This window comes from Phyllosticta capitalensis (genome assembly GCF_038381095.1).
Source record: "Phyllosticta capitalensis strain CBS 128856 chromosome Unknown BKA78scaffold_5, whole genome shotgun sequence".
Classification (NCBI taxonomy): domain Eukaryota; kingdom Fungi; phylum Ascomycota; class Dothideomycetes; order Botryosphaeriales; family Phyllostictaceae; genus Phyllosticta; species Phyllosticta capitalensis.
The window spans coordinates 393508-414555 of record NW_027117443.1 but is presented as its reverse complement, the minus strand read 5'-3'; the positions used below and the strand labels follow the sequence as shown (position 1 = coordinate 414555).

The 21048-nt window shown below is 53.2% G+C and overlaps 8 protein-coding genes across 8 annotated transcripts; 2 read left to right on the top strand and 6 right to left on the bottom strand.

Moving 5' to 3' along the window:
- Positions 1-378: 378 nt before the first annotated feature.
- BKA78DRAFT_313462 (uncharacterized protein) lies at positions 379-1035 on the bottom strand. The gene is made up of 2 exons (XM_066888385.1): positions 471-1035; positions 379-419 (listed from the first exon to the last, which is right to left on the bottom strand). Exon 1 carries the CDS (start codon positions 934-936, stop codon positions 712-714), a length of 225 nt encoding a protein of 74 aa, XP_066744014.1. The 5' UTR covers positions 937-1035; the 3' UTR covers positions 379-419; positions 471-711.
- A 93-nt stretch (positions 1036-1128) lies between these two features.
- On the top strand, positions 1129-1432 carry BKA78DRAFT_313461 (uncharacterized protein). Its single transcript, XM_066888384.1, has one exon. The coding sequence runs from the start codon at positions 1179-1181 to the stop codon at positions 1386-1388; it is 210 nt and encodes a 69-aa protein (XP_066744013.1). The 5' UTR covers positions 1129-1178; the 3' UTR covers positions 1389-1432.
- Positions 1433-1445: 13 nt separating this feature from the next.
- On the bottom strand, positions 1446-2391 carry BKA78DRAFT_129565 (uncharacterized protein). The gene has a single exon (XM_066882567.1). The coding sequence runs from the start codon at positions 2231-2233 to the stop codon at positions 1478-1480; it is 756 nt and encodes a 251-aa protein (XP_066744012.1). The 5' UTR covers positions 2234-2391; the 3' UTR covers positions 1446-1477.
- A 400-nt stretch (positions 2392-2791) lies between these two features.
- On the bottom strand, positions 2792-7052 carry BKA78DRAFT_352549 (uncharacterized protein; the record flags this gene model as incomplete). Its single annotated transcript, XM_066891374.1, has 6 exons — positions 2792-5481; positions 5532-5745; positions 5804-6103; positions 6153-6218; positions 6268-6496; positions 6547-7052. 6 exons carry the CDS (start codon positions 7050-7052, stop codon positions 2792-2794), a joined length of 4005 nt encoding a protein of 1334 aa, XP_066744011.1.
- Positions 7053-8614: 1562 nt separating this feature from the next.
- Positions 8615-11430, bottom strand: BKA78DRAFT_251807 (protein sey1; the record flags this gene model as incomplete). Its single annotated transcript, XM_066884680.1, has 4 exons — positions 8615-8913; positions 9020-10770; positions 10817-11260; positions 11315-11430. The coding sequence occupies 4 exons, from the start codon at positions 11428-11430 to the stop codon at positions 8615-8617; spliced, it is 2610 nt and encodes an 869-aa protein (XP_066744010.1).
- A 1142-nt stretch (positions 11431-12572) lies between these two features.
- BKA78DRAFT_250747 (armadillo-type protein) lies at positions 12573-14579 on the bottom strand (the record flags this gene model as incomplete). Its single annotated transcript, XM_066884601.1, has 2 exons — positions 12573-13814; positions 13890-14579. The coding sequence occupies 2 exons, from the start codon at positions 14577-14579 to the stop codon at positions 12573-12575; spliced, it is 1932 nt and encodes a 643-aa protein (XP_066744009.1).
- Positions 14580-15595: 1016 nt separating this feature from the next.
- BKA78DRAFT_313434 (uncharacterized protein) lies at positions 15596-18756 on the bottom strand. Its single transcript, XM_066888383.1, has 4 exons — positions 18473-18756; positions 17771-18414; positions 16466-17725; positions 15596-16417 (listed from the first exon to the last, which is right to left on the bottom strand). The coding sequence occupies exons 1-4, from the start codon at positions 18654-18656 to the stop codon at positions 15803-15805; spliced, it is 2703 nt and encodes a 900-aa protein (XP_066744008.1). The 5' UTR covers positions 18657-18756; the 3' UTR covers positions 15596-15802.
- A 127-nt stretch (positions 18757-18883) lies between these two features.
- On the top strand, positions 18884-21044 carry BKA78DRAFT_313433 (ER to Golgi transport protein-like protein). Its single transcript, XM_066888382.1, has 3 exons — positions 18884-19371; positions 19404-19575; positions 19628-21044. The coding sequence occupies exons 1-3, from the start codon at positions 19193-19195 to the stop codon at positions 20909-20911; spliced, it is 1635 nt and encodes a 544-aa protein (XP_066744007.1). The 5' UTR covers positions 18884-19192; the 3' UTR covers positions 20912-21044.
- Positions 21045-21048: the final 4 nt, after the last annotated feature.

The window sequence follows — 21048 nt, the reverse complement described above, 5'->3', positions numbered from 1 at the left end:
ATGATGATAGCAGCGACACGCGATAACAACCAGCGCGGCAACAACGAAATGGTCCTGTTCATCGTCCCCGAATGCTCTGGCTTGGTGAGGAATACGAATAACGAAACCTTGCTGGGGGTGTTGCAATGGATTCTGCGCTGACTGAGCTACTTCAAATATTGGAATATAGCGTAAGAAGATATGGCTAGATTTTGCAAAATTTTTCCGTCTCCGTTTCTAATGTTTGGGTTTTCTCCGTGAAGTCATTTGGGATTCAGCAGTCTTTCCAGGTTGATGCTGATGCTGCTCAACCCCCACCAGAGTACTTCTACTCTCCCTATAGAAAATGTCAATTGAGAGCGCGTCAGAAGATCAGTACCCTCGTCTTTCCAGGTTGGTGCTGATGCTGCTCAACCCCCACCGGATTACTTCTATTCTTCCTATAGAAAATGTCAATTGAGAGCGCGCTAAACGATCAGAACCCTACTAACTCGTTTTCTTTTGGTCCACTATGTTTCTCAACCAGGGCACGACGTTGTCTCTATATGCACCATCATGAGAGGATTTGAATTTTGCCATGTCCGAGTGGGTGGAGTCAATCGGTACGTGAATGTTGTTGTCCCTTGCCTCCCGAGGTCTTGCATGGATTGCAGAATTCTTGTCCACGAGAGCAACAGGTGGTCCGATCATTTTCCACTGCCCATTCACCTGGAATACGTCAATCATATGGATCTATGTGTCGGAGTAGAGTACCCATACGTCCACAGCCGTCGGTGACTCCTTGGTCTCGTAGAAAGAGTAGATGGAAAATTTCGGCCAGCAATTCCTATCGGTTGTGGTAGTCTTATCCCACCTTTTTGACAATTCCTCCAGAACTGCCGAATCTCTTCCTATTGATCGCAGGAATGGCTCGTTTGGCTGACCGGTAACCATTGGAACCAACGAAGATATATCCATGCCCGAGTTCGGGGTCCCAAAAAAGAAGACTGCTGTCACGTATTTGAAAGCGAAATCTTCGTCGTGCGAGTCAGGGTGGTCGAAAAGATGACACAGCGCCTTACTTATATTAGCAAACGTTGATCAAGGTCAGGTCCAGGGAATAAACTCTTTGATAACAAGACCTCCAAGGCTTTGTCCAATCAGGGCAAACATCCTGCTACCTGTACGTTCCTAAAACATTGTCAGTCCAAATAAGTCAAATGATCATTCTTCTCGGGGCTCAACCTTTTGACAATTTTTGCGCAGCGCAATCAGGGCATGCGCAAATTTCAAGCCCAAGTCTTGGAGGTGTTGGAAAGAATCACTGTTCTGCAAGTGCGAATCGTAGCCATAGATGTGAACTCGAGCAGAAGGCAGGGACTTTGGCAGACCGTCTCGAAGCCACATGTAGTCCTTTCCCCTGGCCTTGAAGGATCCAAAGGGGTGTCCACCTAATCCAGGCAAAGCTATTACACTGGCAAAGTTGTCGTTAGACATTTTCCTGTGGTCCACTTAGCACTTACTCAAGATCAGGGTTCCGCGGAGAATACAAGGGAGTGAAGCTCTCAAAGTGAACATCCAGAAACAAGGTCAGTCCCTCAGTAGCATTCTCCGAAGCTCGACATATGACGGTAAGTTGGCCGTCACTGTTGATCTTTCGTTCCACCTCCAGCGGAACGTTTGAGAAACGAATCGTGGCCATCTGGCACTGTGATGCTGGCATGTTTGCAAGCGAATCAACGAAGATTGCCGTTTCATCAACACTGAAAGCTCTGCCAATTACGGCTTTTGTTTGAATTTCATCAAAATACGAGCCGTTGTGGTTGATCGGCAACCCTGACAGACGAAAGACGGTCTCTGACCCAAGTCTCCGCTGAAGTTTTCGATTTCCTGGCTTCTCGACGTTTTTTGGACGCTCATTATTTGCCTGAATCTCGATTGTATCCGACGGTTGGTCCACAAGAGAATGAGGAGTATCATTTGGCTCTGTATCAGCTCCGGGTCGATCCGTAGGCGTTGCGTCAGGGACGCGCGATGGTTTAGTGTCTTCGACGATCCTTAGTGTTGCGTGCTCATCAAAAGACGACCTGTTCTGAGTCGTGCGGAGTTCAGATTCAGTGACTTCGCTAGGAGAATTGTTCCGATGATGGGGTGCGGCGTTATTGCGAGGGGCATGTCGAGAGAATCCATGCCCGGTGACTTCGAAAACTCGCAAGCAGATGTCGATTGCGAGAAGACCAGCGATTATGGTAAGGGCAACAATCAAAGGCTCCATGATTGAGACCCCACAGAGACAACAAACTCATGGAAAAGGATGCTGAGCAAAGTTGAAGGATGTTGGGGACATGAAAAGAGGTTGCTGAACGAGGCGAGGCTGGAGCGAGGCTTAGGCTGCGTTCTGCAGCTGCTTGGTAGCCTCAGCGTCACCGTCAGATGCACTCCACCAATGTGGTACACACGAGCCATAGTAGTGGCGTGGCGCAGTCCTGAGCAAATGCCTTCGACGGCTTTGTTGCACAACTAGGGGTCTGATTACATGGCGTGAGATTGCTGCATGAAGAAACCCCTTAGTTTCGAATTTCATCCTCCCCCGGCCTCCATATACTTTCATCATCTATCTCCTTTGACTTGCATACCTCCTATACCGCTTGACGACTTTGACAATTCCAACCCCAACATTCCACTCGCATCGAGGCTAGGTCATCTGAGCATGCGATATGTCCAGACATTTTCATTGCTGCAGTGTGCTTAAGACTTTCACTGGTTAAGCTGGATTTGAGACAAAAAGCAGTAGATAGAGACGAATCTACGCGAGCACATCCATGCACCTTTGCTAATTTGTTTGCTGACCAGATGCCTTTTCTGCGGTCTCATTGAGATCTTGAAGATCTTTTTTGGCCTCTGATCTTCTGCGACTATCCATTTCCAATATTTCGAGGATTATTTTGGCAGCAAAGATTCTCTTTCGATCCGGAATTTTGTCTTGATCCGGTGTACCAAGTTCCATGAATTTTTGCCACTCGTCCAAGGACAATGGTTGAGGCTTGGGCCTATGTTCTTCCGGCCGACTATTCAGGTATTGGTTGTAGAACTCTTCGCGTGAGTCGGATAATTGGTCAGGCCAGGGCGTAAAAATTCTTCTCGAATTCTTGACCCGATACATGTATGAGTCGTAGAGCACCCTCAATACAGACGTCGCGTACGATATGACGGTTTGACCCCTGCTGTCCTTTTCTTCCGGGCTTATTCTTCCGTCTACGAGTAGCATTTGAACAGCCTCTAAATTTTCCCTGGCTGCAGCGAAGTGGAGCAAGGTGGCGCCAAATTGATTCCTTGTCAACGGGTCCACGGTATCAAAGTTTAGCAGAGTATCAACAACCTCGCTTTGGTTGTTGCTGACTGCGTGATGAAGTGCCGTGAGACCTTTTCTGTCTTGTTCATTAGGATTGACAGTTGGACACTTTAGAAGGCACTTCACAATGTCAGCATAGCCATGATATGTGGCGATGTGAAGCGGTGTCCAATTGCCGTTCCGAGATTTTGGGTTGAGGTTTACGAGACCACTCGGTAAAATTTCGAGGTCTGTTGAGTCCGATTTCGACGAAATGCTTGTGATTATGCGAGCAACAATCTCAGAGCTGCCAGCACTATTGACTCTGTTCTTCAATCGATTGTCGTTGTACTCTAACAGATGTTGTAGCGCACTAGTGATGCCGCAGTGTGCTAGCAAAAATGGAAGACCAAGGAATGGCCGCGCTGCATGGAGCTCGGCCAAGACGAGTTTCAAGCTGCGGCGTTGTTTTGGCGCGGGGAGATCTATCGTCCCTCTATCTTTGTAAAACGCCATAAAATTTCTGTCCCAATCTATCAAGCATTCTTGGAACCGAGAAAGCCTGGTTTGGTGGCATAGTGAACAGAAGTCTTGTAGAATGGGCAGTTGGTCCATTCCCTCCTGTTCTGCGAGAACCACATGGCGCTTGAAACAGTGGAATATCCATATTTCCTGGTAGTCGGAAAGAATCTCATTCTTAGATTCTTGTGGTTGTAGGAAGATGTAACTCAAGCAGGATCTTGCAATCGTAGCATGAGCTCGACCTTCTAGATTCACATTTTCTGCTAATTTCTCTAGCTTAAGTAAGCCTTTCTGGCACAAGTAGTCCTTGACCGACTGGTGTACCAAAAAGGCCTTCTGAAGCCATAGGGGATCAAGTTCAAAGGAATGGTCGCGAAAGAGCATCGTTTCCTGTTTGCTGAGTGCTCTGTAGAATCTGGCAGGTTGACGAAAGATTGTGGGGAAGTCTGTCATGTAGGGCCTGTAATCAGAATCAGGGTGGAACTCAACCAGACCCTTTGACAAATATCTGATGGCGCTACAAACTTGTTCCGGGCTCGTCCTGTATTCCGGACCATTGATGCAATCTTCAATTGATTGTTCTTTCATTGCTGGAGACAAGACCAAGATCCACCTCAACTGCAAGAGGTTGAGCGGCTCTTCGCTATAGCAGATCCACTGGAGAAGCCTGAGAGTCTGTTCACGGTCGTCCTCATTTTCAAGGAGGAGACCTTCGTAAAGTTTGTCCAGGCTTTTTGGGACATCTGCAATCGCAGACTCAATCATCTTGGCCGTTCTGCCTTCTTTGCTCATTTGAATCGCCTTGACCGAAACCAGGACTGCCCATTGGAATATCCCTTGGGCCCTTGTGATGATTTGGTTCTCAATACTGGCTTGATCGATATTTTTGAGGGAGGACAATTCGTGTTTGACGTATGTTGCAATGTCTTGACGGTTCCCTTTCTCCACGGGTATTCTCCATCCCCGGGTAAAAAGATTTGGGTAGTATCGGCACGAAACGCATACTTTCAGCTTTCCTGTCTGATCAAGATCGGAGAGCGTCTGGATGAATTGGACCAGTTCGCCTCTATCAGTTCCAGGACCATCGTCTAGATCTGTCTGCATTGAATCTGAGCTGGCACCAGGACACTCGTCAAGGGCGTCAATAAAAATTGTGATTGGTCGTTGCTGACAAGCCTCTGGGAGGTGCTGATACAATAACGTTCTGAGTTCTTCCAAGGTCCAAGTCCAAGAATTCCGGGGCTGATTTTTGTTTTGTTCTTCGCAGCGCGAAATAAGGCCCCAAAAGGTCCGAGGGAAGTGCGGTAGTAACTGATAGAGCAGCTTTTGATAAAGACCTTGAGGGGTCTTCTGGAGTTTTGTGCCACGACCGTAGAAGAAATAAGAGGCTACGATTGCCCGGTGTGGCGGATCTGACTCATATTGTCGGAGAGCGTATTTTAGTACGGTCGATTTCCCGGCGCCGGCATGTCCCTCAATCCAAAGGAACGGCTCTGAGGAGCTATTGACCCAATAAGTGAAGGTTTTGTCCTTTAGAATCCATTCGCAGGTATTATTCTTCGCATTAGTGATTTGGTGCCTGTGGGTTTCTTGATCAGGAAAGTACAGAGACGCTTGGCATTTGCTGAGTAGCTCATTCTCCTTCTGAGACAGCCGTCCATCAATGTAACCTGACATATTCGTTTAGTTCCATATTGAAGATAATTATAGTTCGACTAACTTGACTGATTGATTCCCAGAATTTCCTCTAGCCAAGACACGATGTCTCCGTACACGTCGTCGCTGGCAGACTTAAATTTCGCCATGTCTGAGTGGGACCTGTTAACTGGTATTACAAAAGAGTTGTCGCCGGTTTCCCAAGGTCGACCATGTGTTGCTGAGGTTCTTTCCACGAGAACAGTCGGTGGTCCAGTCATTTTCCATTCTCCGCTGTACTGAGACCAAACATTAGCTTCTCCATCAACAGGGATTTGTGAGTTGGTGAAGACGCACATTCTGAGCGGCGGTTGGTGATCTCACTGTCTCATAAAAGGAGAAGATCCTCAGGGTTGGTGAAACGTATTTGCTGGCCTCATGTTGAGTGATCTCGTGCCAATTTTTCCCCAGTCGCCGCAAGTCTGTCGATTCCTTTTCTACAGATCGCAGAAATTGTTCGTTTGGTTGGCCGCTGACTATCGGTATCAATGAAGATATATCCATGCCCGAATTGGGGGTGCCGAAGAAAAATATTGCTTCGACACATTTGAGAACATTGGCCTCTTCATCTCGGCCATCGGCAAGCTTGCAAAGTGCCTTTGAAATGTTAGAGGTGTTCCTATAGATGAAGATGTCAAATATTTACCTCTTTCACCACAAGACCCCCAAGGCTTTGGCCAATAAACACAATCGGTCTCATGGCTTGTGATGCCTGTCAAGAAATTAGCAAATATCACTATTTCTGTTATTGTTCCACCCACTCTTCTTCCCGCTCTGATCTGCGACACGAGAGCATGGCCGAACCTTAAGCCTAAGTCTTGGAGACTCTGGAACGAGTTGCTCCTTTGCAGACGGGTATCGTAACCATAGGTAAAGACACGCGCGGCTGGTAGAGACTCCCGCAGGCCATCCCGAAGCCACATGAAGTCATTCTCTCTCGCTTTGAATGACCAAAACGGGTGACCACCCAGCCCCGGTAGAGCAATCACACTGGGACGGTCATCAGTCCGTAATTGCAGCAATCTATTCATGTCACTTACTCAAGACTGTAATTTGCGTCTGATGGTGACTGCAAGGGAGTAAATCCTTTGAAGTGGGTGTCCACGGTCAAACGCACCATCCCGGTGGAGCTCCGGAATGTGAATTCAGGGTCGCTATGTTTTTGCATCCTGAGATACAATGCCGGGGGTATTTCTGAGAATGTGACGGTCGCCGTTTGAGAGGGAGGTGAAGGAAGCTGCGCAAGAGAATGCACATCCACTTCGATCTTGCTGTCAACGTCGAGGGCTTTCCGGATCATCTTTTCAGCCTCTCCTGCATCGACATGGCGGCCTTCGTGGGTGAAAGGGAGGCCTTGGACACGAAAAACACTCTCTGGCCCCAAGCGCAGCTTGTCATGGACCGTCTCGACTTTGGGTAGGCGATTCTGCGAGAGAGAATTTGTTGTTGCATTGATGACTCGCAAGAAAACGATAAATGCCATCAGACCGGTAAGAGCGGTCAGGGCAATCACGCCCCAGGTGCTCTGGAGAATTGCAGAGTCCATGCCTGGGACCACTGCAGAAAATTTGCCGGATAGTGTCCATGAAAAGAGGCGCAGAGGTGGACAGAAAGTCGGAGGAGCGAGGAGTGCGAGGGGGCGAGGAGTGGGGGAAGTTGGAGTAGACAAGGCTTGGCCCCCAATATTGAATGACTGACTTGCATGCCCAATAAGACCCAGTAGTGGCGCCCACCTGCGCGCAATTTGCAAGGCGATGCCATAATTGGTCGGTCAGGGTGGTGTCGAGCCCTGATAAAGGAGGAGGTATGGGCGCTCCGTCCAGCGCAGTCACCTCTGACGTCATCAGTCCGCGCGTCCAGTAGGCGTCCTTGTAGGCGCACACACCCAGATAAAACAAGAGACACAATGTCAATCCACCTATTCACTTTGGTTTTGGTCTGAATCCACAGGGTGGGTCTCAATCCACCTGACCCAACCCGAACCCTACCTGTCAAGTAACATAGAAGAGATTCCCAGACATCTTACTAGAAGGGCGCATTGACTTGGCCAGATGCCCTAGCACCCTACCCGAACCCAAATCTAACCCTCTCCCTTATCCTAAGCAAGTCTTTTGTCAGGATTTGAATAAAAATAGGTCGGATCAAGAACTAGCCTATAGATTGGGGCCAAAGACACTTGAATAGGGTGGATCCGGTAAATAACTGATTAAATAACAACCTACACGTCCCTAATAAAAAGTTTTTCCATTCCCCTGCAGCCCTAGAAACTACCCATCCAAGCAATCAACCGCATGCAGTCACCAGATCGCGTTCATTATCGCCATCACCAGAGGTGAGAAGTAAGCAAGCAGTGACGACACCTCCCTAATCCAGCAGGTAAACATCAAACCAAAGATCAAACATCACAAGCCAGCAAACAAGCGCAAAGGTGAGCGCAAACAAACCCCTAATAATAGGCATGGGAGTCAGTAACGTAAATATCAGAAGTCAGTTACTCAAACACAGGAGCCGCCGGAAATATAAGCGGCCTTCTTAATCCGTCTCTCTAGGCTCAACATGCAGGAAGCATGCAGCCATCTGCAGTGACCTTCGATGGCAATGCTGCTCCAGAGTCCAAAAAAGCTTAAAGCCCGCTTCCGCAGCTCACTCACTCGCTTGGGATGGAACAAAACAGGATATGGATATAGCCTACCAAGCCCGCCAGGCAGCCAGGCCGCCACACACATCCAACACCAGAGCACCAAAACACGAACGCACACGCTCGCAAGCCGCATGGGTGCATGGCCGGGTAGTCGGACGGCAGCTTCAGCTGGTGACAGCCACAGTGACAGTAGTGGCAATGGTAGCAGTCAGTGACATGCCGACAGACCGAAGACCGACTTCCCCACCATCAATCAATCGGTAGAAGTCTACAATACAAGAGAAAGAGGAAGAAGAAAAAAAAGGCAGGCCCAACAAAACGCCGCACAGAATGGTCTCGCACGCGCCTGCCCCGTCCGCTGCACATGACTTCCAAACGCAACAACCCAACGCAACGCAAACCAACTCGATCAATCAGTCAGTCAGTCCAACACCGCTCGCCTCGCCTCACCTCCACACCACGCCACATCATATCTCATCAAGATCATCATCGTCCTTTGCTTGCGGCGCAGCCTTCTTCCCACGGCCATCGAGCTCGTCCATGCGGATGCCATCGGTGTCGTTGCGTCCGCCCATGGCCATGGCCTGGCGGCCCGTGTCGGTGCTCTCGAGGAACTCGCGCAGGCGCTCCTTGAACACCTCGAGGCCCTGCGCCGACGCCGCGTTGGCCATGCGCAGCATCGGGCCCCACAGGTTGAGCGTGTACGTCACGTACGCGCCGATGCCCAGAACTATCAGGAAAAGGAAGTAGATGGGGTTGCGGAGGACTGTCAGGAGTAGACGTGTTAGCGGCTGCCATTTCTCGGTTCTCTTGTGCTGGCGAGGCAATGTTTTGGTGGAGGGGGTAGGGGGCTGGGAGAAGGAAGGACTTACCGGCAATGAACTCGTTCCAGCCCAGCGCGAGCAACAAGCCGTAAAAGTAGATGGGAATCTGCGCAACAGCGCCAATGGCACTGCGCTTCGCCTCGACATACACGCCATCGGCCGTCTTCTTGAAGCGCACGCCCAGATCCGCCTGCTTCGAGTCGGTCAAGACGGTCATTTCCTCCTCGAGGCTCTTGCCCTCTTCCTCATCGACGCCGCCGATGGGAGCGAGGTCCTCCTCGTCGGCGGCCGTGACCGTGGCCGGGGGCGCGCCGATCCAGGCGTCGAGGGGCGGCGGCGCCGACGTGCTCGACAGCCTGAAGCGTGCGAGGAGCGGGATCAAAGTGAGGGTGGATTCGCGGGCGCGCGTGTAGATGCCTTCGATGTCGTCCGTGGGCCGCCAGATGCGCGGCACGCCCGTGTCGTCGTAGCGGAACTTGTCCTCGAAGTTCTCGCGGAGCTTAAGCAGGATGTTGCCCTCCATCGTCTCCTCGTCGAGCTTGGCGCGCAGGCAGCCCCAGCTCTTCCGTCGGAGGCGCCACAGGCCGACCTCGACTTCGTCGGGCGACGCATCAAAGCTGCGGGCGCGCTCCGTGAAGCGAGTCTCTGCATCCGAGACTGTGTCGGTAAAGACCTTCCATATCCTATCCCAGAGCTCCTTTTCCGTGGCAGCTGTGTGCCTCTCACCAGTTTCAGGGGCACCCGAACCGCCACGCCCAGAACCAAGCTTGTTGAATTCGAGACCAACAGACTCGTTCAAGCGTGACCGCACCCAGCGCTCGACGCGGGTTGCCAAGCGGCGCATCTCCTCTTTCCGAAGACGTGCCGATACGTCATCGAGATCCTTCTTGTAGAGGTTGAGCTCCTGGCTATAATTGCTCCACGACGCGCCATCGACCACCGAAGCCTTTGCCTCCTTTTCAAACTTTTCCAGCGCAAGCTTCTTTTGGCTGTCCACAATCTGGGCAAAGTCGTAGTTGCTTCCCTTCTTCTGCCCCGACTTGACCGCCGCGCTTACAGACTCGGAGAATTCGTGGACACCCGACTTGTGCGCCGCGCTCAATTGACCCGCAAACAACGCTTTAAGGCGGGCGTCAATCTTGCCAACCAATTCCTTAGACTTGCGAGCGTAGACGCCCTTGTGGTAACGTGACGCCTCGGTTTCAAAGTTCTTGAGTGCTGCCACGCGCGCGCTGTTCATGGTCTGACCCAGCCCGGAAATGGTCAGAGGCGTGCCTGATCGCACGCCCTCGGCTTGCTTGTCTTCCAGCGGTGTGATGAGCTCGTCAAACACGACCAAGACCTCTCTGGAAATTTCGTCGCATCTAAATTGCGCCAGGAGTTCTTGCTGCGTGGGGAGGTCGAGATCTTTGTTGTTCACAATCTGATCCCAAATGCCCTCGGCGTAGGGAGAGAAGCCATCTGCAGGTATGCGCCGGTGGTATTCGGGCAGGAAAACGGCCTGGTCTCCCTCGTCCATGACTTCGGCGAGCTTGGGGTCCTTGTATCCTTCTCTAAATCTTGTGCTGAGCTTTTCCACCTCCTCGACGAATTTCTCTGGTTGTAAAATCTTGTGCGGTAGAGCGGCGAATGCGAAATCAAAGTAGTCTTCAATCTTGGAGTTCTCGAGGCCCTTGGGTTTTGCGAGGGTGGACCAAATGCGCGACATGTCTTGAAGGAGGGTATTCTTGAGGTTTACGAGTGGAGTATTGCCAATGTGATCGCGAATGACGAAGAAGAGGAGCGAGCGCGGTGCAGACCTGGATGATTAGCACAAAATCGACAGCAGGGGCAGTAGAAACACACTTGCTGTCCTTGAGAAAGAGTTGCAGGTTGACCTCAAAGACGGTTTTGAGGAGACCCATATTCGCGCCTTGGTAGAGACCAACTTGATGCTCCCAAATGTTTACAAGCAAGACCTCGCTGGTCGCAAGCGCAAAGAGGGCGCTTTTCCGCTCAAAGTCTTGGTCCTCGCCGCGTTCCCTGCCATCGGTGCCCTCGACGTCCATGACCAGGATGTTATCCGCCATGGCCTTGTCATTGTTGTTTTCGCGCTTGTTCTTTGACATCCAGATGCCCTTGGTTGTTTGTCGACGCTCATTTTCCGACATGACACCAAACGACGTCTTGAACAGGTGGTTGAGCAGCGTCGACTTGCCGGTGCTCTGCGAGCCAAAAACGGATATCAGGTGGTATTTGAAGCCAGATTTTGTGACCTTTTCGGCGTCGAGGTAGGAGGATAGCTGTTGGCTGCGGCGCGAGTTAGAGGATGCTCAATCGGGCATGGTTGAGCAAAGGTCTTACTTGAACTCCTTGTTCTCATCGATGACTTGGATGCCATGCTCGTAGTGTTTCCCCGTGGACTTGTCGCCCACCGAGGCAAAGTGGCCATTCATGACGACAGAAGGCGAGGACTGCATGGCGTTGAGTTGTGGGCGAGGAGAGCTGCTGGAGCCATTTGGTGCCAAATGGGCGGGTGACGCCATTGGGAGCCACAGGGAGCAGTGGTCAGGCCGTTCCGGTTGGCAGGCAGGATAACAAGCTGGCAGGGTGTGCAACAGCAACTCTAGGAAAACGGTAGGGATACAAAAAGTCCGGGTCAGAAGATAGTTAGTGCTCGTAGGGTTGGATCAGGCGCTGCGGCAACGGGGGCGTGAGTGGTTGGCGTCGTATGTGGCTGGAAACAGCGCGCATGGCACCTCGGACGTCGGCTGCAGTTGCGCGTGTCGTGCACGTCGGGTCGACCTTCGAGTAAACCACGTCGAGGGGTCCCCTTGCCCCATGCCCGCACATCCCACCGCACATCCACATCACTTTCATTCTCACATCCCCCGTTGCTTGGACCATTGTCGAGCAAATGTTTTATTGATCTGCTCAACCTAGCCTAGTATTCGCCGCTTGACCTGTTCGAAATGACCACCCATGCCGACCCCCTCCATTCCATTACAGAGCCGGTCGGTCGCTCAGCATGTCCCTCTTCCTTTTTTTTTGTCTTTTTCTTGAACGCAAAGCAAAAACAAGACGCATCCGAACGGTAAAAACGAGGACCCACCCGGCCGAATAGCACGCTTCGACGAAGAAAAACTATTCTGACGCTGGTATGCAAAAGGCTAACAAAGCCAACCTTGTAGCGAGAGAAGATGCCGTCGTTTGCCGCCGGACGAGAGATTGTAGCCCGACTCACCATCCAATGACCTGAAGAGCATCGCTGGAAGATGGGCGGTCGAAAAAAACACAGAAACGAAGGGGAAATTAGAGAAACCGCAAAATCAAGGAACCACCTAACATATACTTGCTTGTATGCATGCCGAAATGGGCCATTCTGCAAAGAAAAACCGCTGCTTGCAGAGTCGTTGCGAGTCGGATGCAGATGTCTTGACTTGACGAGTCGCCGTCAATACTTTGGTAGTGTGCTAACTCAAACGACTACACCAAGACGCATACGATCAGGGTGACACCTGCTGGGAAATTCCATGAAAAAAGGGAAAAAAAGGAGAGCGTCGACATGTCGGTCTTTAGTAGGTCGCACAAATGCATGCTGGAGATGAAGAAGCCCACGGCCTCAGTGGTAGGCAGGGAAGCCTCCGCGGCCGCTGCCGTAGCTGCTGTGGCGGTTCATCTGAACACCAGGAGGAGGACCGGGACGAGTGTACGTGGCGGTGTTGCAGCACAACATGGCAACGCGAGAGCCGTACTTGGATCCACGAAGGGAAACCATGTGCTTGCGGACGTGGGAGTTGACAATGTCGCGGTGCTGTGGGCCAGAGTTGGCCATGATGTACTGGATCAGGTAGTTGCCGAACTGGTCGCCGGCAATGTCGATGAGGGGGATACGCGGGCGATCAGGGCGGCCCTCGCAGACGATGGCCAGGTAGCTGTCCAGGAACTCGGCACCGCCAATCTTGAGACACTTCTCAACAACCTTGGAGGCGTACTGGTCCATGCTGAAGCGGACAGCATTGAGCAAGATGTAGTCGACAGCACGCTCACGGTCCGGAGCAGCACCATGCTCGCAAATGTGCTGGATGCACCAGTTGCCGAACTGACCATGAGCAATGAGGTCCATGCTGGCCAGGACCTCCTCAATGGCCGGACGCTTCTCTTCCTCAAGACAATTCTCGAAGATGTTTTGCACAACAAGACTACCCGTCTCTCCCAAAGCGACCTGGTGCCACATGCCGGCAAGAGCCTCGTTGACGTACCTCATGATCTGAGGAGGCTCCTCGATCCAGTGAAGCTCAAAGAGCTTCTGCCAGACGTGGCAAGCGTAGCGGTGGACGACCGTGGTCGGAATGTCACGAAGCAGCTCGTGAACCATGACAGCCTTGAAGGTCTCAGGAACCGCGTCAAAGGCCTTTTGAATGACATGGCAGCCAAAGGCATCCTTGCTGAGCTCAACGACGTGACCAGTAATGGCCTTGGCAATGGCAATGATCTGCTCCTGAGTGCCGTGCTCGAAGCAACGCTGAACAAGAAAGTTTCCAAAGCGGTTGACCATGAGCTGGTAAGCTTGGTAGATGATGGACTCGACAATGTCAAACTTTTGCTCGCCCGTGCCCATCTTGAGCTTCTGCTGCAGGAAGATGGATGCCTGCTGGTCATCGTTCTGGACAATCTTGCTGACAATCTGCTCCCAGTTGCAGTTGACGTTGCGGTCAAGCAACTTGCGGTAGTTGACCGGCTCGTTGGGCGAGATGTAAGTCGAGACGGGAGGGTCGGCAGCACCGGTCCAGCCGTTAGAGGCAGCACTGTTGGCAAGGTTGAATTCGGCAGCGGTAGGGGAGAGACGACTGCCGACGGGGGCCTGCGACGGGTAAGGAGTGGGCTGTCCATACATGTTAGTGTGATACGGCTGCGCAGCAGGACGTCCAACACGAACAGAAGGGTTGTAAGGAAAGCCAGCACCCCAAGCATCACCACGATTGCCAAACGCAGAACCAGGACGACCAGGAGGGTTGAAGCGACCCATCGGGTTCTGGGAAATGTCGTTGAACGGCTGGTTCATGCCACGGAAACCAGAGTCGGGCTGAGCGCCACGCATCATGGGAGGACCGTAGCGCTGAGGCTGCGGGCCCGGGACGTAGGCCGGAGCAGAGGGACCAAAACCGCTGCCAAACGGCTGGCGGTTGACAGAGCTGCCCCAAGGGTCCATTCCATAGCCATGCGGGTTAGTGGCGGTAGAGACTGGAGGGTAGGGCACAGTGGGCTTGAAGCCGTTGCCCCAGATGCCAGGAGTCGGAAAGCGAGTGCGGTTGTAGCCAGCGCCAGGGACGGCACCGTTGGTGCCTGCAGCAGCCTCACCACCCTGAGGCCAAGTCTCGTTGCGGGCCATGGCGGGGATGCGAGCAGCTGGATTGAATGTGTACTGCATCTTGCCATCATTCTGCTCGGCCAAGTCACCACGAAGGTCAAAGGCAGCTTCGGAAGACGTGCCAAGAGCCTGACTGATGGTGTGGTTGGTGATCTTGGTCTGGGAAAGCTCCTCATCCATGAGAGCAATCCTCTTGTTGGCCATCTCGAGCTCCTTCCTGAGACTAGAGACTTGCTCCTGGTCGGGCTCGCTAGGCATCGGAGTGAGGATGGGCTTGTCATCGGCAGCAGAGGTGGACTCGGTATCAGGGGAAGAACGGGTGGACTATTTGCTTGTTAGCAGGGTGCCTTTCAATTTGAAGAGGGGACGACGTACCTCAGTTCCGGTGGTGCTCTTCTCCTCGGCGTACATGTCCTTGCTCGGCTTGCCCATGGTGTTTTGCTGCTCGGAAATCTTGGCAAGGAGGGTGTTCATGGCGAAGCTTGCGGTGGCATCGTCAGAGTACGCTCCAGCGGAAGGGCTTGTCTTGGCCATCTGCTTGAGACGGTAAGTGAGATTCTGCTTTGCCGCAAGACTGGGACCACCAGCAACCTTGAAAGGCTTGTGGCTGTTGCCCAGCTTCGACGTGCTCAAAGGGCCGGGCGACTCGGTGCGATTGACCATCTGGCTGTTGCGCTTGGTACCCTGTTGCTTGGTCAGATGATGGCGAGAGAGTAGATGCATGGAGGACTTACATATCCAAGAACAGGAGGAGAGGAGCCGAGGCCCGTGTCCTCGCTACGGGCCATGGGGGAGGTGTTGGCCTTGCGAGGGGTACTGCCAGCCATTTTGTCGATGGTTGACGGCAGACGAGGGTGTGGAGGTGCAGAGAGAAGTAAAAGGTTGGGGGATAAGGCGGATACAAGATTTCAACAGACTGGATGTCGGCGTCAGTCCAAGCGATTCGATAGAAGTGGCAGTAGATGACAGGGAAGATGCAAGAGGCTCGGGCCGTCTGAGTTGAGCAGGAAGAAAAAAGAGTGGAGGGGAGGGAGTGAAGGTCGGGTGAAGAGGAAGTAGAAGGAATAACTTACGGGAAGACTTGGAAGCCCGCTTTTGGCTGTGTGGGGAAGTGACTGACGCCGGCGATCAGGGACTCCGGGAAGAGGCAGGCAGGCGCCGTGTTCCGCCCGTAGAAGGCGGGTGCTGAGCTGATGCACGCCTCTTGCCGGTCGAGGTCGAGGTGAGCGGCGCGCGCGAGAGCAAGACGACGTGAGCGGCTGAGTGCAATTGAGCAAGAGCAAAAGGCGACGCGTCAATTGATCAAAGTCGCCGAGAAAAACGTCAACGAAGCAAGCCAATAGCCAATGCTGACGCCGAGAGAGATCAAGATGGTGTTGAGGTTGGAGGTGGTAAAGGTTTGGTCTCGCACGCGCACACGACGTTGATTTTGACCACCACAACAACAGCAACCATAGCCAAAACGAGCCGGTGTAGAGCCGTCAGGTAAATATCGAAGAGCCAACAATCCTCCACTGGTCATCATAGAAGCCCATGGCCAGAGCACCTTCTACACCCTTCCACTTGCTACTGTTTCCTAGCACTATGAAATCTGGCTGGCCTCCTCCCGTTAGCATTGGCACCAGTCTCGCAGCCGTGGCAGCTTGTCGAGCGCTGGGTGCCCAGATGACCAGCTCCAGATTCTCCTGCTCAACAACGTGGTTTCCATGGACAACCTTTGCAGCAGGCCGCAAAAAGATTGCCGATATCCCATCGCCCTCGTAAATGTGCTCTTCACCTTCACTATCAACAAGTCTGATTTCCGAGCTCCCCGTCACGCGGATCGGGAACGACGCAACTGGACTTTCGGCAAGCCTCTGACCCGTGACTATGAGGATCGAATTGCCCGTCGCTGGCCCATGTCCGATAACAGAGTCCGCCGAGAAGTATTGGTAAAAGTTGCGGGATATTTGCAGGGCAATCCCATAAGTGTCTCCGCCATGGTGGTTGATGATGAAGCTACCGTTGCTCCTGAGTATGGAATCCATCTGGCCGAGCTGCCGTCCTTGCCGGCGATACTGCATGACCTGGCGGAAGGGGGCGATGGGCGATGTTTGCTACCGACCGTTAGACAACTTTCGACCTGCAACGATTCCTTCACCTACCTTCCAGAAGCCATCGATTTTCCTGAACTCCGATTCTCCTTTCGACCTTTTGATGCTCAACGCCACCGTCGAACGATCAATGGCCACATGCGCATCACTGCAAGACTGAGGGGTCATGCGAAAGCTCAAGACGTTGCTCGTTTTGATCTGATACAGGCAAGTCTCTTCGTTGAGGGGTTCGAGCGTGACGTCCATCCGAGCATATTGGCCTGGAGTGTTAAGCTGCGTCACTCTGATGCCACCTTTTGAGCCCATATCTCCTGGATTTGCAACTACAATACTAAATCGTTTCAGGGCCAACGACGACGCATTCCCGTGCGGAACGAATTTCTTGTATAGCTCGCTCAGAGAAGGGGTAGTCATGACGCCATCGTAGTAATGATCCTCCCCGGGCCGCTCCACGTACGTCGACGGCGCACCAGCTTGCAGCAGAAGCTGGCTCATCAATCTTGAGTGGTAGTTGGGTACATTGGTATCGCGGCCTCCGTGCTGCTGGAGAATCGGAATGCCCTTGCAGTTCTCGGCGAGCATTTCGTGGCGATAGCTGTTCAAGGACGCGCGAAGAATCGACTGCTTTCGCGGGTCCATGGGTGCCCAAAACTCGTATGGCACATATTTTTCGATGGACAGGTATCCGGACACCGGCGCAGCGGCGATGATTTTGTCGGGACGGTGGGTCAGGGTGTACCAAACTCCCTGGCCTCCGTTGGAATGGCCAGCAACGAGCCAGCGGTTTATATCCACGCGCGGTCCTGTCCAGCCATGGTCTTTGATCCAGCCAGGGATGGAGGCTATGGCTGCCTCGACGTCCGCAAATCCCCAGGCATGCCAATCGTCGCCGCTCCATGGCGTAGCTCCCGTCGGCAAAAGGACCCAGGCGCACAAGTCTGGAAGTGGTTCTAGGACACTTCTCCACTCTGAATTGTCCGCCTCCACTCCAGCCCCATGAAGCTGCAAGAGAACCGGAGCAGAGGTAGTCTTGCCACATGTTGCTGTTTTCGACGGAGGACGCAGGATCGCATAGGAGACTATACCACCTGGATGGAGAAAGGTCACTTTGTGAGGCTCAGATGCAGAGATTATTTTCAGATCTTGTGCCACATTGATGATGGATGACCCATGATGTTGACCAATGTAGCGAATGTCCAGCTCGATTTTCGAGGCATTGATTCCATCGGAAGACAATTCAAATGGGATGGGTCTCGTTTGGCCAGGAACGAGCTTCGCTGGTATTGAAAGACTCTCAATGGTCCAACCAATCTGGTCAATGTTAGGGAGCACACATCTCGCTGGGCGCATACTCACAGTCTGGGACTTGACCGAGACCACCTCAATGTCTTCGAAACCGACATTACGCACAGCTATGGACCCGTATCGTCCCGCTGGTCTCCCATCAATCGCATCAGGAATTAGAAGATCACCAGCAATCTCCAGCGGCCCTGACCGGCCGGCAGGAACGAGCTCGAGTTTTACTGGAAACTTTATCTCGCCTATGCCCCCCAAAGATCTTACGTCTCTAGACAAACGGACATCGAGACGATGCAAGCCTGGCCCTAGATGGAGTACCGGGGGTGCCTTGCGAAAGGCGTAAAAGTCGCCGCCAAAGTAAGATACTCCATCCAGCCAAAACTCGAGCAAAAAGTCTGTGTACAGTAGGGCAGTCTTGACTCCTTCGCCTTCGACTTTGATGCTCCCCCGGATCCAGGCCTGGTACTGAGATGAAGACCACCCGTAGACGGTGGAAAGGAAATCCCAGTCGACCTGGGGGAACTCTACAGTCACGGACGCATTGGCGCTGCCGTCGTGCGCAGTCGATGCACCGCCCGTCACCTTGGACCACTTTACGGTTCCGTTGGGGGTTAGAGCGCTTCGGAAGATGGAAGAATCATTGTACTCGAGACTGCGAAAGCCGCCGTAGTACTCCAGGGGGTCGGCTCCCCATGGGGCCTCTGCCGCAAACGATGAGTCAATTTGACGCTCCACAGGCGCAGATACGGGATGGCATGCCTCGTGTTCCTATCTGAAATGGGCCAAGAAGCTGCCAGACAGGAGAGAATGCAAGCATGGCATGGGACTGGGGACGGGAGGGAGTGCTCAGAGGTATCTGGGGCAGCATGGCGGGCGTGAACGACTCGACAACGTTTATTGATACGCCCAAGAGGGCAAGCAGGAGGGCGGGGGAAGACAACATGGCTAGTGATGGCTGGGCGGTTGACGGTGGAGGGAGCTATCTCACGGCACAACCGACTAGGCCATGGCCGAGGCGCATAAAAGACGGGTAGCGGTGATGCTGGGGTTGGGTGGTGAGGTTGCAAGGTGATATGCCCGTTTGGGTTTAGGGCGTGCAAGGCGGGCGATCCCTGCAGACGCCGCGTGTAAAAGCAGACGTACGTTGATGCTGCTCGCCCAGCCCGACTTGACGACTTCAGTACCGCGCCGCCCTGCCCTGTCACTGCTACACGCACCTACTACCACCTACTGCCCCAGGCTGCTGACTACTCCACCGTCCGCCCGTCAATGCGGTCCTCGTCCTTCTCCACCGTCGTCACCACCACCAACACCACGTCCACGCTGAACGTCGCACCCGTCCGCTCGTAACACAGGCCAGCTCCCCAGGGCGGCATACGTTGCCCTCCTCCCTCCTCGCCAGCTCCGACATCTTATCCGTCCTCCTCTCCTCTCTCATGGCTTGAGCGATTTGACGACTCTACGCATCGATCCGGCCTCATGGCGTCCAACTCTCTTCCCGGCAGCGAGGCGCATTCCTCGGCCGGTGCGTCGTCGCCGCGCACCTTCAAATTCCCGCCCTTCTCTCCCGACGTCCTTCCGCCGCATGCTAATGAGGGAGTGGGAGATATTGGCATATCCGTCCGCTCGCCGAGCCCCATAAAACCGGGCGAGTACGCGTTCCCCCGGGAGATCGCTGGTATCCCCGCAGAGAGACTGGGCCGCGGTGGGGCAATGGCAATGCCGTGGGAGGAACGAGACATGGGAGACAGAAAAGCCTGAGTGAGGCTCTGAGGACCATTAGGACCCGGCGCGCCAGTGTGAGCGCTAACGCCCACGAAATAGCGGATGCGCTAAGAGCGCCAGTTTCCGTGAAGCTTATCGTAAGTTGGCTTGGCCCCGTTGGACGGACCGCGAGGCTCACAACTTTTACAGGCCCTTTGCGGCATCTGGTACACAACCTCCATCTTGTCAAATACATCCTCCAAGGCCATCCTCACCGCCTTTCCGAAGCCAATCACCCTTACACTCGTCCAATTTCTCTTCGTCTCGAGCTGGTGCCTAGTCCTGTCATGGCTATCAAAAAAGTTTCCCCGCCTGAAATCCTTGATACCGGCATTGAAATATGGAATCCAGCCGCCAAATAAAGACATCATCCTGACGACGCTTCCTCTGACCGTATTCCAAATCGGCGGCCACATTTTGAGCTCCGACGCCATGTCGCGAATCCCCGTGTCTCTGGTCCACACCATCAAAGGTCTCTCGCCTCTGTTTACGGTGCTGGCATACCGATTCTACTTCCGAATCCACTACTCGGTCTACACCTACATGTCCCTGATACCTCTGACTCTCGGAGTCATCATGGCCTGCTCCGCAAACTTTTCGGGAAATTTCATTGGTCTCGTTTACGCGTTCGGTAGCGCGCTCCTATTCGTGACGCAAAACATTGTTTCCAAGAAGCTCTTCAATGAGGCCGAGCAAGCAGAGCAAGACAACCAGCCGGTCAAGCGGCGCAAGCCCGACAAGCTGAACCTGCTCTGCTACTCTGCGGGCTTGGCTTTCCTATTCACGGCGCCCATCTGGTTCGTCTCGGAAGGCTTCCACATCCTCACGGATTTCATGTACGACGCATCGATTGACCTAGAGGTGCGGCCCGGCAGCTACGACCACGGCCGCCTGACGCTAGAGTACATTTTCAACGGCACGTTTCATTTTGCGCAAAATCTCGTTGCCTTTGTTCTTCTTTCCATGGTCAGCCCAGTCACGTATTCGGTGGCGAGTCTGATCAAACGCGTCTTCGTAATCGTGTTTGCAATCATTTGGTTTGGCAATCCGATGACACGCATCCAGGCCATGGGTATTGGGCTCACGTTCATGGGGCTCTACCTGTACGACCGCACGAGGGACAACCGCGCCGACCAAAAGGCGAAGATGATGCACTCGGGGAACCGGCAAGAATCGCTGCTCCCATTGACGTTGGAGAAGCTGGCAGAGAGACCGTCTGCAATTGTAAGCAACTCGAACACCCCGCCTCCAAATGGCGTGATGGCTGGGTATGCCAATGGATTCAACAGAGACGAGAAGAAGCATGACGACGCCGGCCCGGGCAGACCGCGGAGGGAGAGCGGCGCCGTGGGGTGGCTGCCACCGGGCACGAGACAGGAGGATACGTGGAGACCGGGGGATGCGGTTTACGCACACGGGGTGCGAGTGAGTTGAACAGACTTAGAAGGACATGTGGCGTTTTTGGGGAGGCTTTTGTCGGACTGTATAGCCAGTGTATGTACAAGGAAAGATTCCTGCGGGAAGCCATGTATCATGAGTGATGGAAAATAATGCGATGATAACTAATAATT

Bases quoted from the DNA above. Each gene is read 5' to 3' on its own strand.
- BKA78DRAFT_313462 (XM_066888385.1), bottom strand. From the start codon at position 936: ATGGATATATCTTCGTTGGTTCCAATGGTTACCGGTCAGCCAAACGAG.
- BKA78DRAFT_313461 (XM_066888384.1), top strand. From the start codon at position 1,179: ATGATCATTCTTCTCGGGGCTCAACCTTTTGACAATTTTTGCGCAGCG.
- BKA78DRAFT_129565 (XM_066882567.1), bottom strand. From the start codon at position 2,233: ATGGAGCCTTTGATTGTTGCCCTTACCATAATCGCTGGTCTTCTCGCA.
- BKA78DRAFT_313434 (XM_066888383.1), bottom strand. From the start codon at position 18,656: ATGTTGTCTTCCCCCGCCCTCCTGCTTGCCCTCTTGGGCGTATCAATA. The intron at 18,415-18,472 runs GCATGCCATCCC...CGTTTGCGGCAG, and splicing joins ATTTCAGATAGGAACACGAG to AGGCCCCATGGGGAGCCGAC. The intron at 17,726-17,770 runs GTGAGTATGCGC...AACATTGACCAG, and splicing joins TCTCGGTCAAGTCCCAGACT to ATTGGTTGGACCATTGAGAG.
- BKA78DRAFT_313433 (XM_066888382.1), top strand. From the start codon at position 19,193: ATGGCGTCCAACTCTCTTCCCGGCAGCGAGGCGCATTCCTCGGCCGGT. The intron at 19,372-19,403 runs GTTCCCCCGGGA...GTATCCCCGCAG, and splicing joins ATAAAACCGGGCGAGTACGC to AGAGACTGGGCCGCGGTGGG. The intron at 19,576-19,627 runs GTAAGTTGGCTT...CAACTTTTACAG, and splicing joins CAGTTTCCGTGAAGCTTATC to GCCCTTTGCGGCATCTGGTA.